The 23,963-nt window shown below is 38.7% G+C and overlaps 1 protein-coding gene and 1 pseudogene across 5 annotated transcripts in view; one reads left to right on the plus strand and one right to left on the minus strand.

Annotated features, from left to right (window-relative positions):
* Window positions 1-5,790: 5,790 nt before the first annotated feature.
* ENPP5 (ectonucleotide pyrophosphatase/phosphodiesterase family member 5) lies at window positions 5,791-16,116 on the minus strand. Of its 4 annotated transcripts, none has more exons than XM_050789026.1 (5): window positions 15,908-16,106; window positions 15,159-15,218; window positions 12,563-13,426; window positions 10,548-10,724; window positions 5,791-8,379 (listed from the first exon to the last, which is right to left on the minus strand). In XM_050789026.1, exons 3-5 carry the CDS (start codon window positions 13,389-13,391, stop codon window positions 7,952-7,954), a joined length of 1,434 nt encoding a protein of 477 aa, XP_050644983.1. In that variant the 5' UTR covers window positions 13,392-13,426; window positions 15,159-15,218; window positions 15,908-16,106; the 3' UTR covers window positions 5,791-7,951. The 4 variants fall into 4 exon arrangements, with proteins under 4 accessions (XP_050644983.1, XP_050644985.1, XP_050644986.1 ...); XM_050789028.1 differs by having other exon boundaries at window positions 16,048-16,100; XM_050789029.1 differs by lacking the exon at window positions 15,159-15,218 and having other exon boundaries at window positions 16,048-16,116.
* A 99-nt stretch (window positions 16,117-16,215) lies between these two features.
* LOC126952682 (actin, cytoplasmic 1-like) overlaps window positions 16,216-23,963 on the plus strand; it is a 32,378-nt pseudogene continuing 24,630 nt past the window's right edge. Inside the window, exons 1-2 of the transcript XR_007725003.1 lie at window positions 16,216-16,402; window positions 23,055-23,205. The product of XR_007725003.1 is annotated as an actin, cytoplasmic 1-like (transcript). The remainder of the gene's footprint in view (window positions 16,403-23,054; window positions 23,206-23,963) is intronic.

Raw genomic sequence — 23,963 nt, forward strand, 5'->3', positions numbered from 1 at the left:
GTGGAATGAGAGTCAATACAATTTAGAAAGTCCTTAAATATTTGGAAATTAAACAATACACTTTTAAATAACTTACGAGAAAAATAAAAATAAGGCAAATAAAATATTTGGAAATGAGTGATCATGAATATGTAGCACCAACATCTACAGTACGCAACTAAAGCATTAGTTAGAGGGAAATTTGCAGCTTCGAATGCCTATCTTAAGAGAGGCTGAAAGGTTCAGAATCAATGATTACAGCCTTTGCTTTAGGAAAACAGTAAAAGGAGGAAATAATCCAAAGTGAGTGGGAAGAAGGATATAATAAAAATAAGATCCAAATTAATGAAATAGTAAAGAGAAAAATAAATTGAAAATTTATTTTTTAAAAACATACTAGTAAAATTGGCAACACTGCCTAAAGAAAAAGGGAGGTAGCAGAAACTAGCAATATCAGTGATAACAGAAGGGCCATCACTGCAGATCCTACATATATCAAAAAAAAAATACAGAATATTATGCCAATGGATTTGACAATTTAAATAAAAATGGATAAATTCACTGAAAAAATGCAACTTACGCAACAAATACAAAACTAAATAAAAATTTTGAATAGCTTTATATCTATCACAGACATTAATTTATCGAAAACATTCCTATGAAGAAAACTTCAAGGTCAGGTGGTTTCACTGATTAGTTCATCACACATTTGATGAAATAAATGATGCCAGTTTTACATAAATTCTTATGGAAAATACAAGAAGAAGGAATACGTTTTATTTATTTATTTATAAGATGGAGTCTCGCTCTGTCTCCCAGGCTGGAGTGTAGTGGTGGATCTCGGCTCACTGCAACCTCCACTTCCTGGGTTCAAGCAATTCTCCTGCCTCAGCCTCCTGAGTAGCTGGGACTACAGGCACGTACCACATTGCCCAGCTAATTTTTGTATTTTTAGTAGAGATGGTGTTTCACCATGTTGGCCAGGATGGTCTCCATCTCTTGACCTCGTGATCCGCCCACCTCGACCTGCCAAAGTGCTGGGATTAGGGGCTGGAGCCACCACGCCCAGCTAACACATTCTTGTTATAAGGCCAGTGTAACACTGGTACGAAAACATGAAAAAAATATATTAAAAGACCAGTATTCTTATGAACAATAATACTTAACTAAATATTATCTAATTGAATTCAGTGGTAATTCAAAAGGATAATGCACATGAATAAGTGGAGTTCACTACAGGGCACAGAATCATTTTGATCACTGAAAATCAATCAATGTTATGCTGTATATTAATAGAAAAAAGAACACATTATCAAGTCAATGAACGTGCAAAAGCACTTGGCAAAATTCAACCCTTATTTATTAGTTGAACAAACTGATTAAATTTGGAATAGAAGGAAACTTCCTCCAGCTGAGGAATGACATCTATAAAAACAAAACAAAACAAAGCCAAAGCTAATATACTGAATGATGAAATATCAAATGTTTCTCTCCTGAGATCAGGACCAGGGCAAGGATGTCCACTCTCACCACTTATATTTAACATTGTACTACAGGTCCTAGCAAGTGCAATAAGGAAACAAAAGAAATAAGTATTGGAAAATGAAACTCATATTCACAAATGCATGATAGTATACACAAGAAATCTAATAATCTACAGATAAACTCTGAGGTTAAAAAATGGCTGGATATCAGGTCAATATACAAAAATCAAGTGTATTTCTATATCTTAGCAGAAAACAATTAGAAAAGGAAAATTTTAAACTCATATTATTTACATTGCTATCAATAAGCATGGAATATTTGGGAATAAGTCTAACGAAATACATGCAGAATCTTTGCACAGAAAATTATAAAGGAGTTAAGGGAGACCAAAATAAACAGAGGGCTATATAATGTTTATAGGTTGGAAGGTTAAACATTGTAAAGATGGCAATTCTTCCCAAATTGATCGTTGCATCCAAGCAATTTCAGCAGGGTTTTATTTGTTTTTTTTTATGGAACTGTGGAAGCCGACTCTAAAATTTATGTAGAAGTGTGAAGAGCCAAGACAATTTTGAAAAAAATAAAATGGTAGGACATACTCTGTCCGGTGTCAAGAATAATTCTAAAAATGTAATAAGAGAGTATGGTATTGACACAAGGATTTAAAACTAGATAAACAGAATTAATTACCTTTGTTAAAATCAAGAATCCATACCTGTGTGGGTGTATTAGACTTCTCTTGCATACCCTCAAATGCAGTCAATATACTCTTGCTCCAGTTGTGTTTTGGCTTTGACTAGCTTCCCACAGATGCAACCTGACAATGCTTAGCCTCTTTCTTCAGTTCAGACATGACTGGCCTAAACACTAAAGCGTTGAGTGCTTCTGAGATCACACTTGGCACTTGTGCATGCACTTTTCAAGAAATATAGGGAGTTAACGCCCATGGGGCCATGTAAAGGTACAAAGAGAAGGCAGCTGTCTGCAAGCCAATAAGAGAGCCCTCACCAGGAAACAAATCTGCTGGAACCTTAATCTTGGACTATCCAGCCTCCTGGAACTGTGAGAAATAAATGTCTGTTGTTGAAGCCACCCCATATTTGGTATTTTGTTATGGCAACCACAGCTAATATAATAAATAGTCCCAATACCATAAGAATCTCTTGTGTTGCCATTTTATAATCACCTTCCATTTCAAATTTTGTCATTTAAAAAATAGTATGTAAATGGAATTTTACAGTATGTAACTCTTTAGCATTGGTTTTTCCACACAGCATAATTCCCTGGAGATCCATCCAAGTTGGTACATTTGGGGAGTTGGCCCTTTTACTATGTGGTCTTCCAACTTTTGCACACGGTATGTCTCTTTATTTATTGAAAATTTCTTTGATTTGAAGGCTTCTTTGATTTATTTTGTCAGTATTTGGTAATTTTCAGGATCCTGAACCCATTTTGTTAAGTTTATATCTAAGTATTTTATTTTCTTCGGAGTGAATGTAATGGTATTACATTTTTAATTTAAGTTGTTGATTTATGAGGTAAACTTGTCCCTAATAGTTCTCTATTACCTTTTTAATATCAGCATGGATAGCCTCTATTTCATTTCTGATATTGTGATTTTGGCTGTTTTTATTTTTGTCAGTCTTGCTATAGGTTTATCAATGTTACTAATTTTTTTAAAGTAGTAGATTTTTATTAATTTTCTCTACTGTTTTTCTAATTTCAATTTCATTGGTTTCTATAGTTATCTTTACTATTTTCTTCCTTTGCTTTCTTTAACTTGCTCTTCTTTTCTAGTCCCCTGAGGTATGAACTAAGGTTGTTGATTTAAGACTTTTCCTCATTTTATGTAAGCCGTTAGTGCTATAAACTTCCCTCTCAGTACTGCTTTAGATTCATCCCTTATATTTTGATATTATATATTGTGTTTTCATTTTCATTAAATTCTACATAGTTTTAAATTTTTCCTTTGAGACTTTCCTTTTGACCCAGGGACTATTTTTAAATGTGTTGTTTAGTTTCCATGGGTTTAGAGATTTTCCTGTTGTCTTTCAGTTGTTGATTTCAAGTTTGACTCCCATGTGGTCAGAAAACACAATTGGTATGATTTCAATTCTTTTAAATTTGTTGAGGTTTGTTGTATGACCCAGGATATGGCGAATGGACCTATGGTGGTGAATATTTTATAAGTGCTTGAGAAAAATGTTTACCCTGGTGTGTATTCTTGTCAGTTATGCTGTTGTTTGATCGAGTACTCTCTGTATGTTACTAGATCCTGTTGTTGATTGTGTTGTAGAGATCTTCTATATTCTTTCTGATTCTCTGTCTAGATATTCTAGAAGTTATTGAGAGGAGGGTGTTGAATCCCAATTAAATTGGGATTTATCTGTTTTTCCTTTCAGTCCTATCAGTTTTCCCAACATATGAATCATTTTGGTGCTGGTGTCAATTGTTTTTTTCTCATTGTAATTGTGATTTTCTTGGTTTTAGGTATAGCAGGTAATTTTCAGTTGTATCCTGGATATCTTATATATTACGTAATAAGATGATGAGTTCTCTTTACATTTTTTATTTTAGCAGAAAGTCACACTGTTTAGGTTTAGCATGTAGATCTTGTCCTACTTTTGTGGGCTGTGATTCCAATGGCAGCTTAATTTTCACAGCCTTTGGGGTGCTATTGGATTACGGTCTGCTTGGATTGTGGTGCTCCTGGAATTCCCACTTGTCTCTGCTGGTCTTGCCTGAGGAAAGCAGAAGGGTTTTCCCCGGGCCAGCTGTCAGGTATCTCTTGGTAGGGGAATGGTGTAGTGGGATTCCTTTATTGGTGCGCCTTGCCCGTTGCAAAGTCTCTGGGTAGAGCAGGAGAGTCTCAGGCCATGGGAACAAAGAGGTTCCCCAGATTGTCTGCTGTAGCTTGGTCTCTTTTGCAGATTTTTTGTCCACCTCTATGTCTCTCAGTGGAAGAGTGTTTCAGTGGTGGGAAGGATAATGCTCCTCTTGGCTGCTCTTTAATGGGACTCCCAATCAATATTCCTCGTTGGAGGGTTATGGTAATTCCCCTTGCTGATGACACGGGTTACCCTGATGTTACCAGAGATTCTTTGATCTAGGGGAGGAATAAACCTCCCTGGGCTGCTGTCTTGGTAGGCGGGGGTTAAGAAATGCCGGCTCTGTGTGGCCTCCTTCCGTTAGGTGGGAAGCATGTGAAGCCCTGCCGCTGTGCTGTTTTTCCAGCCCCCAGTTCCCTAATCAGCTCGCAGCCTTATTACCAACCTTCAGAGTCTCTTGCACCATTTCCAGGCTCTATAATTATGCTTAGTGTGGAGGAACAAGGAAAAGCAGGACCACGCTATCCTGTCCTGATTAGAAGTCAAAATATATTTTAAAACGTCTTTTTAAAAAGAATCAAATTGCCCACAAGGTTATGAGGAATTACCAGGCTGACATTCAAAGAAGACTGAAATCCTAAAAGAGTGTAGCATTCAGGACATTTTGTCCTGGGGCATTGCCCTTGGGCATTGGCCAATCTGGAAGAAATCTATAAGCCTTGTGTAGCTGAACGTAAAAAGTTGGACTAGAGAGCCTGCCAAGGGTGGGAACATCGGTTAACCACCTCCTGCTAGGGGTAGGATCTCAAGGGGCTACCTTAGGATGAACCGGAAGTAAACCAACCTAGATGGCAGCTTGACTTTGAGTATAAACTCAGTCACGGAACCTGGGTCCTTCCTCCAGCTCTGGCACTAATATGTCGTGCAAATTTCACAACTTTGCAGGAGCTTTTGTTAAATCAAGGATTGAATGATCCCTTAGAGCTTTCCCAACTCTATGATTATCAAGTTATGTTTTTCTACTAATGAAAAACAAAAAAAACATGTGAGAACTAGAAGAGCTGGGGTCTTTCATTAGATTTTCTAGAAATAATAGGTGCTTGTAAGAAACTAAGACTAATAATAGGATACTTACAAGGTCACAGGGCATTTTGAAAAGCAATTTAAACTTAAACTGCAGGTGATGGAGAAGAAATTGTAAAATACAAACTGAATTTTAAAAAATCCAGATGATTAATAAACTTTACAAAATAGTTGATGTTGAAAAAAAAATCCAGATGATTAATAAACTTTACAAAACGGACGATGTTGAAAAAAAAAGGGGGCACAGGAGAAGCTCCATTCCTCTGACCTTTCTAAAATTCTTACAATTAGTAAGATTAGCTAGTCTTTTATTTCCATGTACTAATTTTGAGTTCACTGCATGCAAAGCTTGACCATGAAGACATGCAGGTAAAACAAAACAACAACAAAAAGATGTCAATGATAAGTGATGTGATTTTCCCAGAAAAGTTTAAAGTTTTATTTTCCTTCAGGTAAACTCTCCTATTTTATAGGAAAATAAGTATCTGTAAATAAACCATCTGATAATCAAATATTCATATGTGAATTTACTTTCTTACTAATGTAATAGCACCTTCTAAAATGAATTTAACGCAATTATTAATTTAAACGGACAGACAGCATAATAGTAATGCTTTAAAATGGACCAATTTCACCTTCCAGTCATTTTGCTGACATTTCAATAATACAGGGTAAGTTCACAGCTAATAAGCAAGCCAACATGAGTGCTCATGTATTCTGAGATGTCTAATCCAGAGTCCATACTTCTGGGGAGTTTGCTACCTACCATATAATTTCCTAGCTTTTTAATCCGTAGGCCATTTCCAGTTATTTGATTCTATTCTATTAAGAGGTTTTATAATGAAATGGGAATTATGTGCCAACATTCCTTACTGGTATTATCATTTTAAAAAATAAGACATTCACCAACTTTTAGGAAGCACTTAAATTTGGTTAAATTTTTAACCATGTTACTTCAGTTCTTCACATCCAATTTGTCCTTTCTTTCTGGAATAGTTATACAGTTTTACCTACTCATTAGCCAGTTGGTGCATATATATATATGAAATCACAATACTATCCAAGTGTCTGTAAAGTGCTATTTTCTTCAAAGAAAGCCTTTCTTTTCAGGGCTTCCTCCTTCCTCTAAGAAGCCACATGTAATACCATGCCTCTCCCAAACTTCTTGATTGCTTAGAAATCTAAAGCTCAGCCTTAGGTTGTTGGAATGAAAAAGACTGAGATGACCAGGCAGGTCAAAAGTACTACCTTGGAAGTAGAAGTCTATTTGTGAACTTGGATTCAGCTTTGATTCCACTGAGCACCCGGTAGGTGGGTATTCACATATTTCTTGAAATAGGGCTATATCATCTCGGCTCCCATGTTTTGATACCTGTTACCACAAAGAGTTATTTTGCTGCCTTTTTCTAGTATGCACACTTTACCACTGTTCTGAGTGTCTTGTAAACATCTCACATGTGGTCCTATTTTTTTTTCCAGGCTCCACACAGTTCTTTTCAAGGATTGAGTGGCCAATATTTTACCTAATACGGCTTGTGCTCTTTTGCAACTTTGAATCTTCAAATGTTCAAATCTAAAAGATGCTTGTGCTGTTATCATGTGCTACCAGAAAGAAAACAAACATTGTTTTATCCAATTTGATTTTTAATGTAATTAATAGTGATTTAATTTTCAAAGGAGCAAATAATTACAAACAAGAGAAAACATTGCTGAGATGGTGCCCGGTCACTTCTATTCAGACCATTGCTGAACTATATAGAAAAAATGTATATTCATGGTGTCTTCATTATTATGAAAATCACAGTAATATGACTCATCAGGAAATCACAATAATTTTATGACAGAAACAATATAGTTAGAATGAATCTGTCAGTACTTGACTCTCTTTTGGGGAAAAATAAATGCAAATCATGTTCTTTGGAAAGAAATATGACAAGAAATGCCCATAGTTGCATTCTGCTGTTGGGAATACATCTCCAAAATTCAAGGTTCAAAGGTTATCACATTTAATTTTCAATACTTATCACTTTCTTCTTCTCTCAATTTATGGAGATAGATTTCTACATTCATTATTTGGGATTATTAGAAATTTCATTCAGTTTGAACAATGAGTAACAAGTATTCTGTGACATGGGTGCAAAAAGTTGTCATTTTCAATCAAGTTATAAGACATAACTGTCCATAAAGTGCATTTCAAATTAAAGTACCCATCTGGAGAGAAATTTAAAGTGCAGTATATAAGGTACTTTACATAGTACCAAGTTACTAAATATATACGTTATATGTGCCAAGTCCAAATAAAGCAGGATCTTATCTGTCCCTTTGCTACAGTGAACAATGGAGACATACTCTTACATCTTTATTCCTTTGCAGGTGTAAGTATTTTGGTCTCTCTCTCTCTCTCTCTCTCTCTCTCTCTCTGTGTGTGTGTGTGTGTGTGTGTGTGTACCTAAAAATGTAACTGCTTAATGGTTTCTGCAAATGTCTGGAACTGGTTTCCCAGAATTTGAAACCTTTAAACACTGACATAATTATGAAATCTCCACTTCAATATGCAAATCCACTTCAGAGTAACATTAGGCTTGTAATAATGGTTGAGCTATTTCACCATGCATATCTTGTAAGGCAGGTATTTGACTGTGAATTAAATGTTTAATGAAAATTATAAAAAATACAATCACTATAATGCTGCCAAGAGAGACCCCTATGAAATAAGGGTATGACTGCTCTTGGTCATATTCTGCTGGTTTGACACTACCAGGGAGGAGTATAGTACTCTGTGTATAAGGGACTGCCCTTGGTATTGCTGAATTGAGCAGATCCTGGACATTCCAGAATGATCCATTGTGTGGCATGGCGGTGATATTAAGGAGGTGGCATAGTAGTGGGTACAAATCTGTGGAGTTCATGGCTTCTTTTGAGAAATTCTTTCTGAAGGCAGGACCATGGGCTAAAAATATTGGATGCATTTCTGCTAACGCATTATCATAACCGTGGTTGCCTACTGTAAAGAGAAAATACGTGAAAAAGTTAGCTGGCTATGCATTAAAATGGACATAATTGTTGTATGGTCAAGTTCTGAACTTAAATGCACATCTTATCTAGTTTGACTGTAAACATAAAATAATCTTTGACAAACAATCTCTGCTGTTGTTCACATCACAATTCTCTTCAGGAAATGAAGAGTCAAATGGTTGTGAATCTTTCTCACAGGCCAACAGTGACTTAAACAGCAGGGGAAGAAGGGTAAAGAACAAAGCAGAGCCAAGTTAGGGAAAAATTAGAGTTTTGTTTTGTTTTAACTGGTGGCAAAGTAATATTCAGCAAATACTTATTGGGTACCTACTGTGTTCCAATGATTGTTCTAAAGATAAGAGATAAAGGTGCTCTTAGTCTTACTCTGAAGCCAATAAACTCACAGTGAACACAACAAAAGGGGAGATACAATACATTAAAAAAAAAAAACAAAAGAAACCATAAAAATCAAACCTGTACTTAACAGCTATAATCTATTACTAAAAAACAAAGGTCAGAGTGGAGGAGAGTAGGAAACTCTTGATTTTGATGCCTCTAATCAGGATCCAACTTAGCATTATGTGCTTTTAGAGTGGCTACACATAAGGTAAAAACTTGGGGGTCTTCTGACATATGTATCAAATGACATAAAATGGATATGAAATTGATAATAGCTGGATGTCAAAGGCATGTGTGCCTAGCATGGTATCAAGGTGCAAGGCGAAGGAGCTACTGCTAAGATGGCACCCAAAGAAAACTGACAGGCTTTATCTTAAAGGTGGCAAGGAGAATGACTAGTAAATCCATCTCTAATACCCATACGTGCTACAGGGTACTATGCAATAGTAACACTCCCTGCCCCTGTCCCCCTCAAAAAAATCCTAAATCAGTTTTTCTACAAGTCATAAACTGACCCCTAGTCATTTCAAAGTAATTTGAAATCTACCAGGCAAAATGTATCTAAAGAAGTCATTCTAGATGCCATGATTCTTTTAGGTTTATTTAAGTAAAAGTAACACTGAACTTTTGAATCACTAGTAATTATCTGACAGGGTACTGTGCTATTCCATTAATTAATAGTCACATTGGGAATATATCATTATATACTTTGTAATTGGATGATTGCTGCATTCATTTCTATGAGAAGTTGGGATCTAGACTCTCACTCATGAAGGCAAAGATAATTACCTCATATCGCACTTCTTATTAGAAATTCAGACCTAAAATTAAGTCATTGTGACTTATGTAAAATCTTTCCTATGAATAGGGACTTTGTTTTGTAGTGGTAGCCCTGATCATAAATGCTTGATCAAGTAGATGGTATTTAATAATGAATGCCTAAGGGCAATGGTTCTCAAACTTTTGTGTGTTTCACCAGGGCCTCACAGTTTCAGATTCAGCAGGTCTGTGTTGGGCCCAATAATTTGCATTTCTAACAAGCTCTCAGCTGATGTGGATGCTGCTGGGCCACGGAACACACTTTGAGAACCATTGCTTTGGGGCATTAGGGTTTAACTATTCTGGCATTAGGTATGCAGTGGTCAATCTTTAATTAATTATGAATCATTAAACATAATATAATATAAATTGGAGTATTATTAAGGTTTTCTATCAAAAATAGAGGTGACCAATCTATTGTGTAACTGTAGTTCTGCAAACCATTTCTAGAGGGCCCTTTGAATTTATATTAACTTTAAAATACAAATCTTGCCAAAGATAGCAGTCCTTTTATGAGCAATCCCTCTAATATAAGAGCTACCTGCACAAGACATAAAAATCTGAACACTGGGTTATGGACCATTGTCTGTATGTAACAACTGTTTTAAGAACCAGAAACCATGTATCTGTACACATCTGCCACTATGAGTCACGAACACACTACAAATGCCATTGTCAGGCACCTGCTTTTCTTTTAATCAATAAACATGATAGAAACCCAATTCTACCTAAGGGACATTTTGTATATATCTTTTATAAATGAAGGACCAATGTCTAAAAACAGCATTTCTAGGTAAGTACTAAAACACTGTAGTTCCTTAACATTCAAGTAACAGAGAGTAAAAATACCAATCAACAAACTGCTGTATTATGTATTAAAACTGTTGTATTTTAGCAAAAAGCGATGCAGAATGGAAAGAAATACTATAACATACTCACACAGAAAGTCATCTGACTTATTCTGTAAAATGTGCCACCCTTCGTCAGCCACTGCTATGATTGGTTGAATTCGATTGTTGTATTTGTAATGCCACCTTTCTGGAATCTCTTCTTTTTTGTAAACAGTAAGGTTAGGATGAGCATGAGTTAGTGCTTCATAGACTTCATCAAATTTACCTAAAGAGAAGGGAGGAGAGGCACTCAGAACAAAATACTCATAGCTACAATCAACCAACCAACCATGGGCAACGGACTTGCTACAGAGGTGAAAAGCCAGAGTTGAACAAAAGAAAAAATTCTTTTCCTCCTTAGGGAAAACAATTTTGGGAGGGGAAACTAAGAAATAATCTTCTAAGTTCACCTTATAGAATTAAGGAAGGGCATTTCATAGAACCAGGAACCTCTAAAGACTTCGATATACACATATATTAATTAGTGACAGTATGTAAAATATCTAGGGTACTGCAATACCCAAACAAAAATAGCTAGGTTCTGGTAGTTGTAAGTGCAGACACAAAGAATCTCCAGACAAGAAAACATGGTGAGCGGTGAGTGAGGGCTGGGAAAAGAGACTGGAGGTGGAAAGCAGTTTGTAAAATGGAAACATCCGAAAACACTGGAGGTGTTGCCAAAGTACTCCCTATAATTACAAATGCAGTTACCTGGGCACTGTCTTTCATCCTTCTCCTGCCTTTCAAATCCATTGCTGAGGTTTCATCCTTACCTTCCACACCACCACAAGAGGACATTCCAATTTTATAAAGGAAATTGAAGGGTTAACATAATTTTCCCCCCTTCCCCTCCTCCCTCCCTCCCTCTCTCCTTTTCTCTCTCTTTCGTCCCCTTCTCTTCCCTCCCTCTCTCTCTCTTCCCCCCTGACTCTCTTTTTTTCATTCGACTGGGTCTCCGTATCGCCCAAGCTGGAGTGCAGTGATACGATCATAGCTCACTGTAACCTGGAACTCCTGGGCTCAAGCAATCCTTCCACCTCAGCCTGGGATGCAGGCATGTGCCACCACGCCAGGCTATTTTTTTTTTTTTTTTTTTTTTTTAGCAACAGGGTCTTGCTATGTTGCCCAGGCTGGCCTCGAACTCCTGGCCTCAAGTGACCCTACTGCCTCGGCCTCCCAAAGTGCTGAGATTATAGGCGTGATCAACCACTCCTAGCTAATTTTCTTAAACAACAAAAAAAGGGCTGTTTGCTGAAAACTGTGTGTGTAAAACACACGCATAGTTTAACATTCGCTGTTTCATATGATTCTCCTAATTCCCCTCTGAGGGATGGAATTCTCATTTGTGATATTATAGCTTTTCAAAATCTGCTCTCTCATTTGATGCCTAAGACCAACACTGCAAGGTGATAAAATATGTCAAAGAGCATGCCTGAGTCGTGTTGTCACTTATTTTGTGACCTTGGGATATTAAACCTTTTGAGGTCATTTACCTGTCATTTACTTGTCTTTAAAATGGAGACAATGCTGAGGTGACAGGTCTGGTATGAGGATTCCAGGAGAGGTTTGTAAAAAGTTTAAGATATTGTTATCACTTTCCACACTTATAAGGAAAATAAACCTCAGATTGATCAAAGCTCTTCCTCCTTCTTATCCTCCACAGCTTCCTTGTTAAGCAGGTCCAAGTTAGGAGTCTATAAAAGGCTTTGGGGCTTCTATGAAATAACTGTACATGTATTCAAGTTTTGTATGTATCTCTCCATCTCAATTTTTCTGAGAAGGGAGGCTATAGCTTTCATCATATTCTGTGATTCCAAAATGGTTAAAACCTACTGCCATACATATATAGAGCGCATCAATTTCAGTATTCTAGGAAAAAGGAAAAAAAATTAGGCTTTGAGAAAAGAGATTTTGTCTTTTCAGAGTCTTGAGGATTAAATCCCAGAATATTACCATGACACAGGCAAGTCTACTTTAAAGGCGCAGCAACAGAAATCCCCTATTCATTTGATCACACTGGGCAAATGCACATCTAGCTTCAGCTCACCATTCAGTCAGCCTTACCTTCTTTTGGCAAGATGGCTGCTACTGGTGATTGATCAATCAGGGTATAGTGGTCTTTATCCAGGTACTGGTCAAGTTCTATTAACCTTTCCTCAGAGCACTGCGTCATTCCGTGATCACTTGTGATGATTAGGTTCAGAGTGTCCCACAACTTTGCCTTTTTTAGCATTTGTATGAGATATCCTAACTTGTTGTCAATATCTGAAATGACAGGCCCCATGAGCGGACTGTCAGGTCCCAAATGGTGGCCCATGTCATCAGGGTCTTCCCAATAGAGAAGACCAAGATTTATGGGCTCTTCTGATGTAAACCATTCGATAATTTTGGCAACTCTATCTTCAAATGAAACTGACTCATTGTAAGGCATGTAATGAGTAGGAAAGCACTTATGTATTTCTACATCTGTTCCGGGCCACATGGCTGCACCACTAGTATGTCCTGCCCTCTGATTTGTGATCCATATTGGTGTCGCTTCTTCCCAAAACTTGGAATCATAAATATTCATGTGATCCAAGGAGAAAGATTTGTTCTGAATAGGATCAAACATATCATTTGCAACAATCCCATGATTCTCTGCAAAGAGGCCAGTTACCAAAGTATAATGGTTAGGGTAGGTTTTTGTAATAAAAACATTAGTAACTTGCTTCACGTGAACACCATATTTCATAACATAATGAAAATGGGGCGTTGGAACTTTATATAAATAATCCCAACGGAATCCATCAAAAGAAACTAGTAGAACATTTTGCTGGTCTGGTTGGTGAGAAAAGGTGGTTAAAAGGCTCAGTGCAGCAAGTATGAAGGACATCAAGAGAAATTTCGAAGTCATTTTCAAAGTACTTGATCAGTTCAGTGTAAAATAATCTGTAGAATAAACACATAGAAATTAATGGCAATAATTTTGTTTTGTATACTTTACCCCAAACTCGGAGTAACAGTGTTTAGCAATCCTAGTTATATCATAAATCACAGCCTGGAAGAATTATGTCACAGAACTCCATATTAGACAAGAGACCTGGGGCTAAATGAATAATAAAGCTAGTAAGTTTAATTGCATTTAAACAACTTTTTCCCTTCTGATAATTTATCTAAATATCCCTTAAAAGAATTATTTAAGTGAGCTCTTCAACAGCATTTTAAAATATGACATCATTTACATAAAACTTTTTAGAAACATTTTCAGTTTGATCCAGATTTCTGACTTCTGGTCAGAAACTTTTTTATAGTCAAATACCTGTGAACATACTTAACATTATGGCTAGAACCACTATGGCAACCTAGCAACCATGAAGTATCATTAGCAAATCAAATAATGGTGCATATATATATATTGTGTATATATATGTATATGCACACTTCTATTTTCAACCCCTATGTTTGGTTCATCACAGATGAAAGAAGTATTACTAAAGAGAGAGGAATATAGATGTATTTGGTTTCTTGAAATGAAATGACATTTGTGACATCCAGATATATTTATTGAAAAGTAATCTGCATTCATTTATTAATAATCAAATCATAGCCTTCTTTAAACTAAATAATTATATTCTAAACTAAATATTAACAGAAATACAATTCTGAAATTTGTTGCTGACTTTCCTAATGTTAAAATTTGTCAAAATTTAATCTCATCATTAATATGTGTAGTAAAAGCACTTCCCTGGTTTAAATCTCTGAATCAAGGTTGTTGGACTTTTCCCCTAATCTGTGTATATTTCTAAAATACTTTCATTCTATTGGAGAAAGCTAATAAGATGCTGTATGGATAAACAATAGATATATACATTTTGTTAGTTTTCATCCAGCAAGGATCTTTTGTTCTCTCCTTTTTCTGTCCAGTCCTGCATGAAGGTATTTATAAATCCAGCAAAAGTTAGATCAAACCATACTTGTACAAATAAATCTCTTGAAACTGGCTTTTGATATCTTCTTAAGCTGAAGACTTTTGTTTGTTTGTTTGAGAGGGAGTCTCACTCTGTTGCCCAAGCTGGAGTGCAGTGGCACGATCTCAGCTTACTGCAACTTCCGCCTCCCGGGTTCAAGCAACTCTCCTGCCTCAGCCTCCCGAATAGCTGGGACTGCAGGCGCCCGCCACCACACCTGGCTAATTTTTGTATTTTTAGTAGAAAGGGTTTCGCCATGTTGGCCAGCCTGGTCTCAAACTCCTGACCTCACGTGATTCACCGACCTCGGCCTCCCAAAGCGCTGTGATTACAAGCATGAGCCACGGCAGCCGGCCTGAAGACATTTTTAAACTTCAAAAATATATCCTGTTTCGCCTTGCTGTATTATAGCTGCAGGTAAATAAAAACTACTTGGCATGCTTGCTTTGCTTTCAGGAGTACAAGGTATATGTACATTGTGGGTATTGGCTGAGGGCAATAAATTGTTTTGCTGGTTTTAAACTGTGCTTTCACCATACTTAGACATTTCATAAACTGAAATTGTTTTAGGTATTGCTCTCAAGATGATGGCTCAAATGTTATATTTAAAAACGATTTCTTAGATGGCAATACTCTCTCTGATTCTGGAAGGAACATTAAAAATAGTTGCAGCAGGGAATAGCAAATAGGTTACTGCAAATATATTTACTCACCTATCTGGCTATGGACGGTAGTTGCTCTCTGTCCTTTCTCCCCCTAATTTTCTCTCCCACCTTTTTAAAACAAGGAAGGCTAGTATCAACTGAATGTAATTTAAAGCTAAAAACAGAGAAAATAAACTACATGGAACACCTGATTTTCATCTATCTTAGCAAATTAATTCGGCAAATGTGTAAGCAGGAAAAAATTGCTTTCTTGGGACCAACGAAAGTAAGCAAAGATTAAGTGTTGTCTAAAGCTTAGGAATGTCTGGCAAGAAGACTCAACATCACATCCATGACACAGAGAAATAAATACGTGGGGGTGGGGAATGAAAATCAGATTTTTTTTTTCTTCTTCGTGCACAAAATGCTGCACAAAATAGTGGAATCCCTGGATCTGGCTCCAGATTTCCTTGAGTACTTTCCAGTTCTTTCTCCCCTCCAACCCTTCCTCCACAAACAAGACTTGGAGATCAAGAAGGAAGGGGCACCAATTAAAGGGAAGAGGGAAAGTGCAGAAGGAGTAGGTTTGTGTAGCTCGGATAGAAGTCAAGGGCAGGGGGTCCATCTTCTCCACCAGGATTCCATCCTAGCCACCCAGAAGGGTCGCGGCGTAGGGTATGTTCCCAATTCCCAGTCATCCCGCCCACCGAGGCCTGGGCTTCTCAGATGTGCAGTGGCAAGGAGGGGGCGTTGCTTTAGGGGCCCAGAGGAGCCGTGTGGGTCCCCGGGAGGGAAGCCACCCACACCCGTGGACTCACCCTCGCACCGATCCGTTCAGTCAGCATTAATTTGGGGCAATGGGAGGGAGGGCCTGGAGGAGACCACCTCTGGCGCGCCGCGGTTAACGGCGGGAAGGTAACTCGAGGAAGCGGCGCCCCCGGAACGCGCAGGAGCTCACCTGCACTCAACTCTGGAGCGGAGCGCCTGACCGCGCCGCTCCCCCGCGCCCTGCCTCCTGGCTCCTATTGGCTGCTGCAGAGATAGTCCCCTCTGCCCGGGTTGCGCACGAAAGCCGGGCTCCCAGGAGTAGCTGCACGGCCTGTCAATCAGCTGGGGCAGGGGCGGGCGCTGCCTGGGTTTGGAGGATGGAGGGGGAGGGGACCCGCGGGGGCCAGGACTCAGCTGGGAGGCTGAAGGCGTGGGGTGGCCAATTGCTTGGTCACACACAAAACCTTCCTGCAACTTGCCTCTTCCAGGGGACCAGCTGTGCTGGAGTCAGTGATGCTGAGAGATTATTACGTGCTACCTCAATGGTGGGTGTACTCTAACATTCACTGTTTTTTGTTTAAAAGAGCCTTGTATTCTCTGATTTCTTATCTCAGGTTTTTTTCCGTCCGCCGCCCCCCGCCCCCCGCCTCCCGCCTTGTCAGGAATCGGCGATGGGGCACACCATGGATTTTACTCTGAAGAACACCTGCACACCAGAGGACGCCAATGGGACAATGAAGTTTCATTCTTTTTATTGGTGGGTGTTACCTGCTTTACCTCAGAAAGAATTTATTAACCTAGTTAACTCTGCAGCCCCAACGTTTGTGGTCCAGGTTTTTGCAATTGAGGTCCCTGAGGTATATTTGTGGTATACCTAGCATGGTACCTGAAATTGTGCGAATTAACCCAAGTCAGGTTCAGGATTAGGTTGATTTGCACAGGAGAGAGGCTGAACAGCTACCCTTTCTGGTGGTGGCATCTGAGCTCCAGACTCTGTTTCTACCTTTGTTTGCAAAATAAACATTAAAACTACAAACATCAGGCCTGATTACTCTTTCAGAAAGCCTTCAGTGCTTCTGGTGTGTTAGTGCCCCTGATTTGTCTTTTTCCGTCCTGTAGTAGATAGTTTCTCAGTTTTTGGGGGGTAATCAATGGCATTTTTAGGCCTGAGGTAGTATAGGCAGGTACTTAGTTTGCCAGTATGATCCCAACTGTCTTTACCATAAATTATAGCAGTGATATCAAAATATCCTGAAATAATTTGTCCACCTACACAATCCCAGCTAGAATTCTGACCTAATTACAATTCTAGTTCTATCTGCAGTAGGCAATAATATCAGGTTGATTGTTACAATGTAAGTTTAACATCTAATTAGCTGGTGAAACTGGGAGCATATCTGCAACGGTGGTTTTGGCTCCTGCCTGGATCCCTTGTCTGGTGCGCTGGAGCTTTAAAGTGAATAGAGATTTCTGTTGATATTTAATTAAACCATGCAAACATTTTGGTCATAGCTTTTTCTCTGTCTGCTTCTAATAGAGGGACAATCTCAACCCCAAACATTGCTACCTCCTAACTGGGTCATCCCATCCCAAAGGGCATCTGGGCACTCTTCCATGGCCTTTTATTCGTGGTAACTTGAGTTTATGGTTTTCAACACGTGGGATGGGGATTAAGAGGGAGGCTGGTTTCTATGTTTAGTGAGACCCAAAGACAATGAAGTTGAACAAGTTGTTCCAATTCCCCAAAGCCCTATCCTTTGAAATTGCCCAAACTTGGAACAGAGTGGTCCAATCTTATAAGTCCTTGTCCCCCAAAATAGGTCAACTCTGTGCTCTCCCAAAACACTCAAAGGACAATGAATGCTTATCAGAGCGGGAGTGGTGAAAATGGGCCGGACTTTTGTTCGGATCACTGAACATTTTTGGACTCTGTTTGGATGACAGCCTGCTTTGCTCTGCAAATTTTATGGAAGTCATGATTGTATTCACCAGCTATTCCTGTGAAATAGGCGTGGTACAGCTGGTAACCACAGTGCACAACACAGAAAAGTGCTCATAAGAGGCTCAGTGAGTGCCAGACTCCTCCCAGAAGTCCATATAATGACATCTAATGTTCACCTGGTAGGCTTGTTATTACCTTATGTTGTTCATGGGGAGAAAGTCTGGTTTACATAGTATAGAGGAATGAATGTAAAAATGTGGGATTCCTGCTCCCACATCTGCACCTGACCTCCTGTGTTACTATTGCCTCAGTATCTATTTGCAATAGGTTTTCAGAAAGTTTTAGTAGCAGAAACCACAACATGCTATTGACTGTAACTATTCTTTTATTCTCTGTTATTGAATTAGTAGGTTTATAATTGGATAATAGTGTAACAGAAGAACCAACTTCTTTCTTTCAAAGGTTTTGGGGTCGGTTGGGGAGGGAGATCCCTCTGCCTGCCCAAGGAAGTCTAACAGGGGTTGAGAGCTGGATAATTTTCTTCATCAGGGGCTAGAAGAGCTTTGTGCTAAAACTGAAATATGATCTGTTCTTCATGAAACAACCAAAACTGTCTCTACCAGAGAAGTCTTGTTTTTCAGAACTAGACATCATGGTAGGGAAGATAAACACATAATTTTACAATTAAAAATCTTTAAAGGTGCATTCCAGTACATTACACCACAAATGACTAAACTAAAAGACAGTTCATCTCCTAATTCTTTGTAGAACGTTCTGCAAAATGTGGGTCTCACATATTCAATGGCCACAGATAGGAACCACTGGGATTGTGCTTCTGCACTGCTCTTAATTCACGATAAACAGTGGTCTTCACTAATCTTGGCTCATTAGCAGAAGTTCAGTCCAATGAGTGAAATGTTGAATTATAGAATAGCCAAAAACTTAGCCCAAGAATTTGTATGCATATTAGTAAATTAGGCTCCTAGTAATATGCTTGAACTAATTAGAATGAATTTTATCAAACAATTATTATGCTTTTATCCTCAGAAAGCTTCATATGAGTCAAATATAAACCTATTTGTATTGTTGTATTCTGTAAATTGTATTATAGGGTTTTAGTTCTAGGGCTGCCCTAACAAATTATCACAAACTGGGTGACTTAAAACAAACAGAAATGTATTCTCACATAGCTCTGGAGGCCAGAAGTCTGAAATCAAGATGTATTCAGGGCCACGCTCTCTCCGAGACTGAGGAAGAATCCTTGCTTGGCCCTAATGGCTGCTGGGGATTCTGGTATTCCTTGGCTTGCTGCAGCATAGCTCCAATCTCTGCCTCTACTGTCACAGGATGCTGTCTTCTGTGTGTCCCTGTGTCACGTGGCCTACTTATAAGGACACTGGTCATTGGGATTAAGGCCCTCTTCAACCCAGTATGCCTTCATCTAAATTTAATTACATATGCAAAGATCCTACTTCCAAATAAGATCACATTCTGAGGTTCCAGGTGAATGTGTATTTTGGAAGGACGCTTATTCAACCAAGTACACATAGCTAGCAGAAAGTTTAATTTTATGGCCCAGCCTAGATCGAAAGTTCATGGATTACTAATAAAATGGCTCAAATCAAGGTAACTGACAACATCTGATACTGACAAGGATTCAGAGCTATAATACGTTGCTGGACTATCATACACTACTGGTGGGAATAGACTTCCACTATGGAAGTCAGTTTTGAAGTTTCTTATAAAGTTAAATTTACACAAAACATGCAATCCAGCAATCTCACTCCTGGGTATTTATCTAAGAGAAACAAAGACAGATGTCCACTGAAAAACCTATCAACAAGTTTTTACAGCAGCTTTATTCATAATCATGAAAAGCTAGAAACCAATGTCCCTCAACTAGTGAATAAACAAATTGTAGTGTGTGTCTGTAAATGCAATACTGTTTGGCAATAAGAAGGAATACAGAACTGATACATGAAACAACATGGAGAATCTCAAAAGCATTTTTCTAGGTGAACGAAGCCAGACACAAGTGGTCATACACTGTATGATTCCATTTATATAATATTCTAGAAAGGGAAAAACAATGGAAATAGAAACCAGATCAGCAGTTGCCAAGGACTGGGGGTGAGGGGAGGGGATTGGCTAGAAAGGGGCACAAAGAATTTTTTTTTTGTGGTAGAATTTTGATTGCTTTTGTACTCACATCACTAAGTTTGTCAAAATTCAGAGAACTGTGTGCCTAAAAATGTTTAATTTTACTGTGTGGAAATTATACCTCAGTAAACAGCAGCAACAATAAGAAACCCTACCCTGCGATAATACCTCACACCTCACCAAAGTTCACGAATTAGTGCTAGTGGTGTTTGACTCTCAGTGGCCTTTTCCTGTGTGTACAGGTGCATACCAGTTCTTCCTGCAGGATGTGAGTGCTTGCAAGTGCCGGAGCTCCACGGGGCCTGCTCTGCTGGCTGTCATTCCTTTTGCCTCATGAATGAAGTCAGGAAACGATGAAGCAAAACCAAAACAAGGCAAAACTTAATTTTCTTTTCTCTCTCTCTCTCTCTCTCTCTCTCTTTCTTTCTTTCTTTCTTTCTGATAGAGTCTTGCTCTGTCACCACCCAGGCTGCAGTGCAGTGGTGTGATCTTGGGTCACTGCAACCTCCGCCTCTCGAGTCAAGCAATTCTCCTGCCTCAGCTTCCCGAGTAGCTGGGATTACAGACAGGCACCACCACACTAGGCTAAGTTTTATATTTTGCAGATCACAAGGTCAGCAAGACAAGGGAAAAAGATGGAGGGGCATTTCAAAACTTGCCAGAGTGTGTAGTATAATTTCACTGAAAAAAATATGATAACAAATCAACTCCACTAAGCAACTGTATGTAGGAGTAGGAAGAGTAGAAAAGAGATGAGTGTCAGAGAGACAATTGCAAAGCTAGAAAAATGGTCTGTCTGTATGGGTGGTGAAGGTATTATAGTATGAAATGGAGTAAATAACAATGTTACTAGAATTATAATAACAATGCTTATTATAATAACAATACTTATGAATTAATTAATTAATAACTATTAATTAACCAAATAGCAGACACTGTGCCGAGCGACACATACTCCTTATATCACTTAGTTCTTATTATAACCCTGTGAAATGCAAATGAGTCTTTTCCTATGCCAGCTCAGGAAAGAAAATCCCAGAGAGATTAACTCACTGAAGATCACTCAACTAGTAAATAGCAGAACTAGACTGCTCATTAACCTCAGTAAGACCCAAAGGGGGGACACAAGAGAGACATTCTGGGGACAAGCTTGATCTTCAGACTGACACAAACTTAGGTCCATAGAAACCATGCCCTGGGGGTTACTGACAAGTAGTCTGTGAACTTCACATCAGAGTCAGGGATTCCAGATTTCTCCAGGAGGTCCTCAATGGTGGAATCAGAACAGTGGAGGGCACAGTAGAGGAGTAACTAAGCCCAGTTTTGGATCCATGAAGGGAAGATTTAGTATTTTGCCAGCCAGTGGAATAACTCATTTCTGTTATCAGGGTATGTGGGGATAGGGAGCTCTCGCAGCCTCTTCCTTCAACAGTCAGTAAACAGAAATGGTGTGAGAGAGACAAGCAAACAAGACTGGAGTTGCCATCCAGAGATGGGCACCCCCGTGGTGGACATAGACCTTGGAATTAAAATGACCTTGGTTGAGGATGGCTACTCAGTATTGAAATAAAAGGTAGAAAGGTTCATGAGTAGGGATTTGAAAACCTGGAAGGGTGGTTTATAGGAGGAAGCATGGGCATCAATAGTCAAGGCAGCACAATCGTGACAGAACTGAGAGTGAGAGCCCTGGACTGCCTAAGTGAGGATCAGTCAATTCCACACTATTTAAAACTAAGGTAAGTAGCTGCTGTGATCCTAGCCCTGTGATGGGAACGGAGAAAGCTGGATACAGGGAGGCGTAAGATATACTTCCTGACTCCAAAGGGATGGAAACACTGCTTAGAGAGATGACACAAATGCACATGAAATCATTACAAACGGAACAAACTTGTATTTAATCAAACACTAAATTGATGCTTTATGAAGGTCTCATTTTTGTTTGGGGGAGGAGTTATTCTCTCAATGTCTGAATGCTCAATAACATTCTGCCTTCCCAGTTCGCCCTGTTTTCACTTCCCTTTAAGCTGCTATGGGCTCTTTTCTTTTCGGAGATTCCACTACTAATGAATGCTTTGAAGAAATAGTATTAGTTTAGAGCGGAACAATGGTGGTCACAGGACTGTCTTGGGAGGGGTTTTGGGCTAGCTCCCATAATCTTCTTTATCACTTGTATAAAATCTCTGTATAGAGCTTTGGGCAGAACTTTGAGCAGCACACTTGATTGTCCACTTTGTATGGAAGGAAAAGTGACCTTAGGTAGAAATAGGTAGTGGTGAATGATTTGGCTAGTTTGTTCAGGGCCTGAAAGGACCAGAATGGGAAGAGTGAGGACAAGGAAGCAGGGGAAAGAGATATGTGGGCCCTATAGATGGTGGGCATCAGTATGCAGATCTGTCTGTCTTGTGGTGATGCTCAGCAAGCCTCTTTTGCAGAAGGGGATCTCAACCATCAGGTGGACAAGATGAGTAAACCTGTGGATGTCAGCCAACATTTCTTCCTGGTTATTGCAGTACCAGTGCAAGTTGGCATTCAATGGTGGCAGGAATAGAAGTATGCAAACACCTAACAGAATGGGATTCAGTTCACAAAGAGCTTATCTAGCCAGTGCTGAATGTCAGCCTCAGAGACTGATGCTAATCCCTCAGTTGAGGAAAACAGCAGCAATTTGTCCTTACCAGAGGTTACATCTACACCAAATATGAATCAACACTTCAGCATGCCTGATCTATCAATATGGGTTCTCACAACATTTCCTCAGATAAGGGACCAATTTTGCTGCAAAGGACATAGAGCAATGATTACAGGATTCACTGGTTCCACCATATATCCCATCACCCAGAAGCAGCTGGCTAGCTGAATGATGCAGTGGACTTAAAGGCTCAGTTAAGTGGCCCTATCCGAGAACACAATCTGAAGGTTAGAGCATGGTCCTCAGTTTGGGGGTATATGCATTGAAATAAGGACTGATATATGGTGCTCTGTCCTTAATGGCTAGAAAACACAGGTCTGGTAACCAAGGAAATAGGAGTGATCCCTACATGATCATCCCCAGTGACCTATTTGTGAAATTTGTTCTTCCTATCTTCTAACCTTAGGCTCTGTTAGGTTAGAGAACATCGTTCCCAGTAAGGACTATGTCTCCACCAGCGAAGTGAGGATTCTACTGAATTTGAAGCTGGGTCTACCACCTGGCCACCTTGGACTCCTCATGCCAGTGGATCAGAAGGGAGTTATAGTAATGTTGGGGTAAGTAACTTGCTTTTCTTGAGGGGAGAGGGTTGATACTACATAATGGGAACAGGGAGGAATATGCTTACTTGTATATCTTCTATCTCTTTATTCTTCTGATTGCTGAGAGATTGCCTCTTTGTCTGATTTTCTAATTCACAAATTTATTCTTTAGCTATTCCTTCCTTTCTTTATCCCATCTTTGGTGTAGTTTTTCAGTTATTATACCTCGTATATTTTCATTTTTAATGATTTTTTATTCTTATTATTACTAATAGCTTGTTACATCTCTTTAAGTATATTTATCATGTTTACATAAAATTCTTGTTCTATCTCTTTTAACACTTTTGTTTCAAATGGTATATCTTAAAGATTTTTGGATCTTTTGAGGTAGTTTTAAATTGCACTATTATTTTTGATTTTTAATTTAGGTTTCTCTTTAAATGTTTTAATAAATAGAGTGGAAGGACCGAAGGCCAGGTCCTAGCCTAGGCTAAGTTATCCTGATACATTTAAGGGTAAGTGAGGGTCTAATGCCTGAGGGCAGATGCTTATTCCTATAGACTATCTTTCAAGGTTCTCAAACTCCTATCCACAGATCTTTCCGCCATTTAACATTAGTTCTTGTGTGTGGTGTGAAATAGAGTTTAAGTGCAGATAGGAGTCTAAGTTTAAAAAAAAATTTTTTTATGGATAGCCAATTGTTCGGTACCATTTGTTAAAAGGTATTTTCTTTGCTTTAAATTGCTTTGGTTCCTTTATCATAAACAATTTGC

This window comes from Macaca thibetana, chromosome 4 (genome assembly GCF_024542745.1).
Source record: "Macaca thibetana thibetana isolate TM-01 chromosome 4, ASM2454274v1, whole genome shotgun sequence".
Lineage (NCBI taxonomy): Eukaryota > Metazoa > Chordata > Mammalia > Primates > Cercopithecidae > Macaca > Macaca thibetana.

Coding starts and splice junctions, on each gene's coding strand:
- ENPP5 (XM_050789029.1), bottom strand. CDS start 13,391: ATGACTTCGAAATTTCTCTTGATGTCCTTCATACTTGCTGCACTGAGC. Junction 10,725..12,562: donor AGCCATCTTGCCAAAAGAAG/GTAAGGCTGACT, acceptor CCTTCTCTTTAG/GTAAATTTGATGAAGTCTAT. Junction 8,380..10,547: donor TAAGTCAGATGACTTTCTGT/GTGAGTATGTTA, acceptor TTCTCTTTACAG/TAGGCAACCACGGTTATGAT.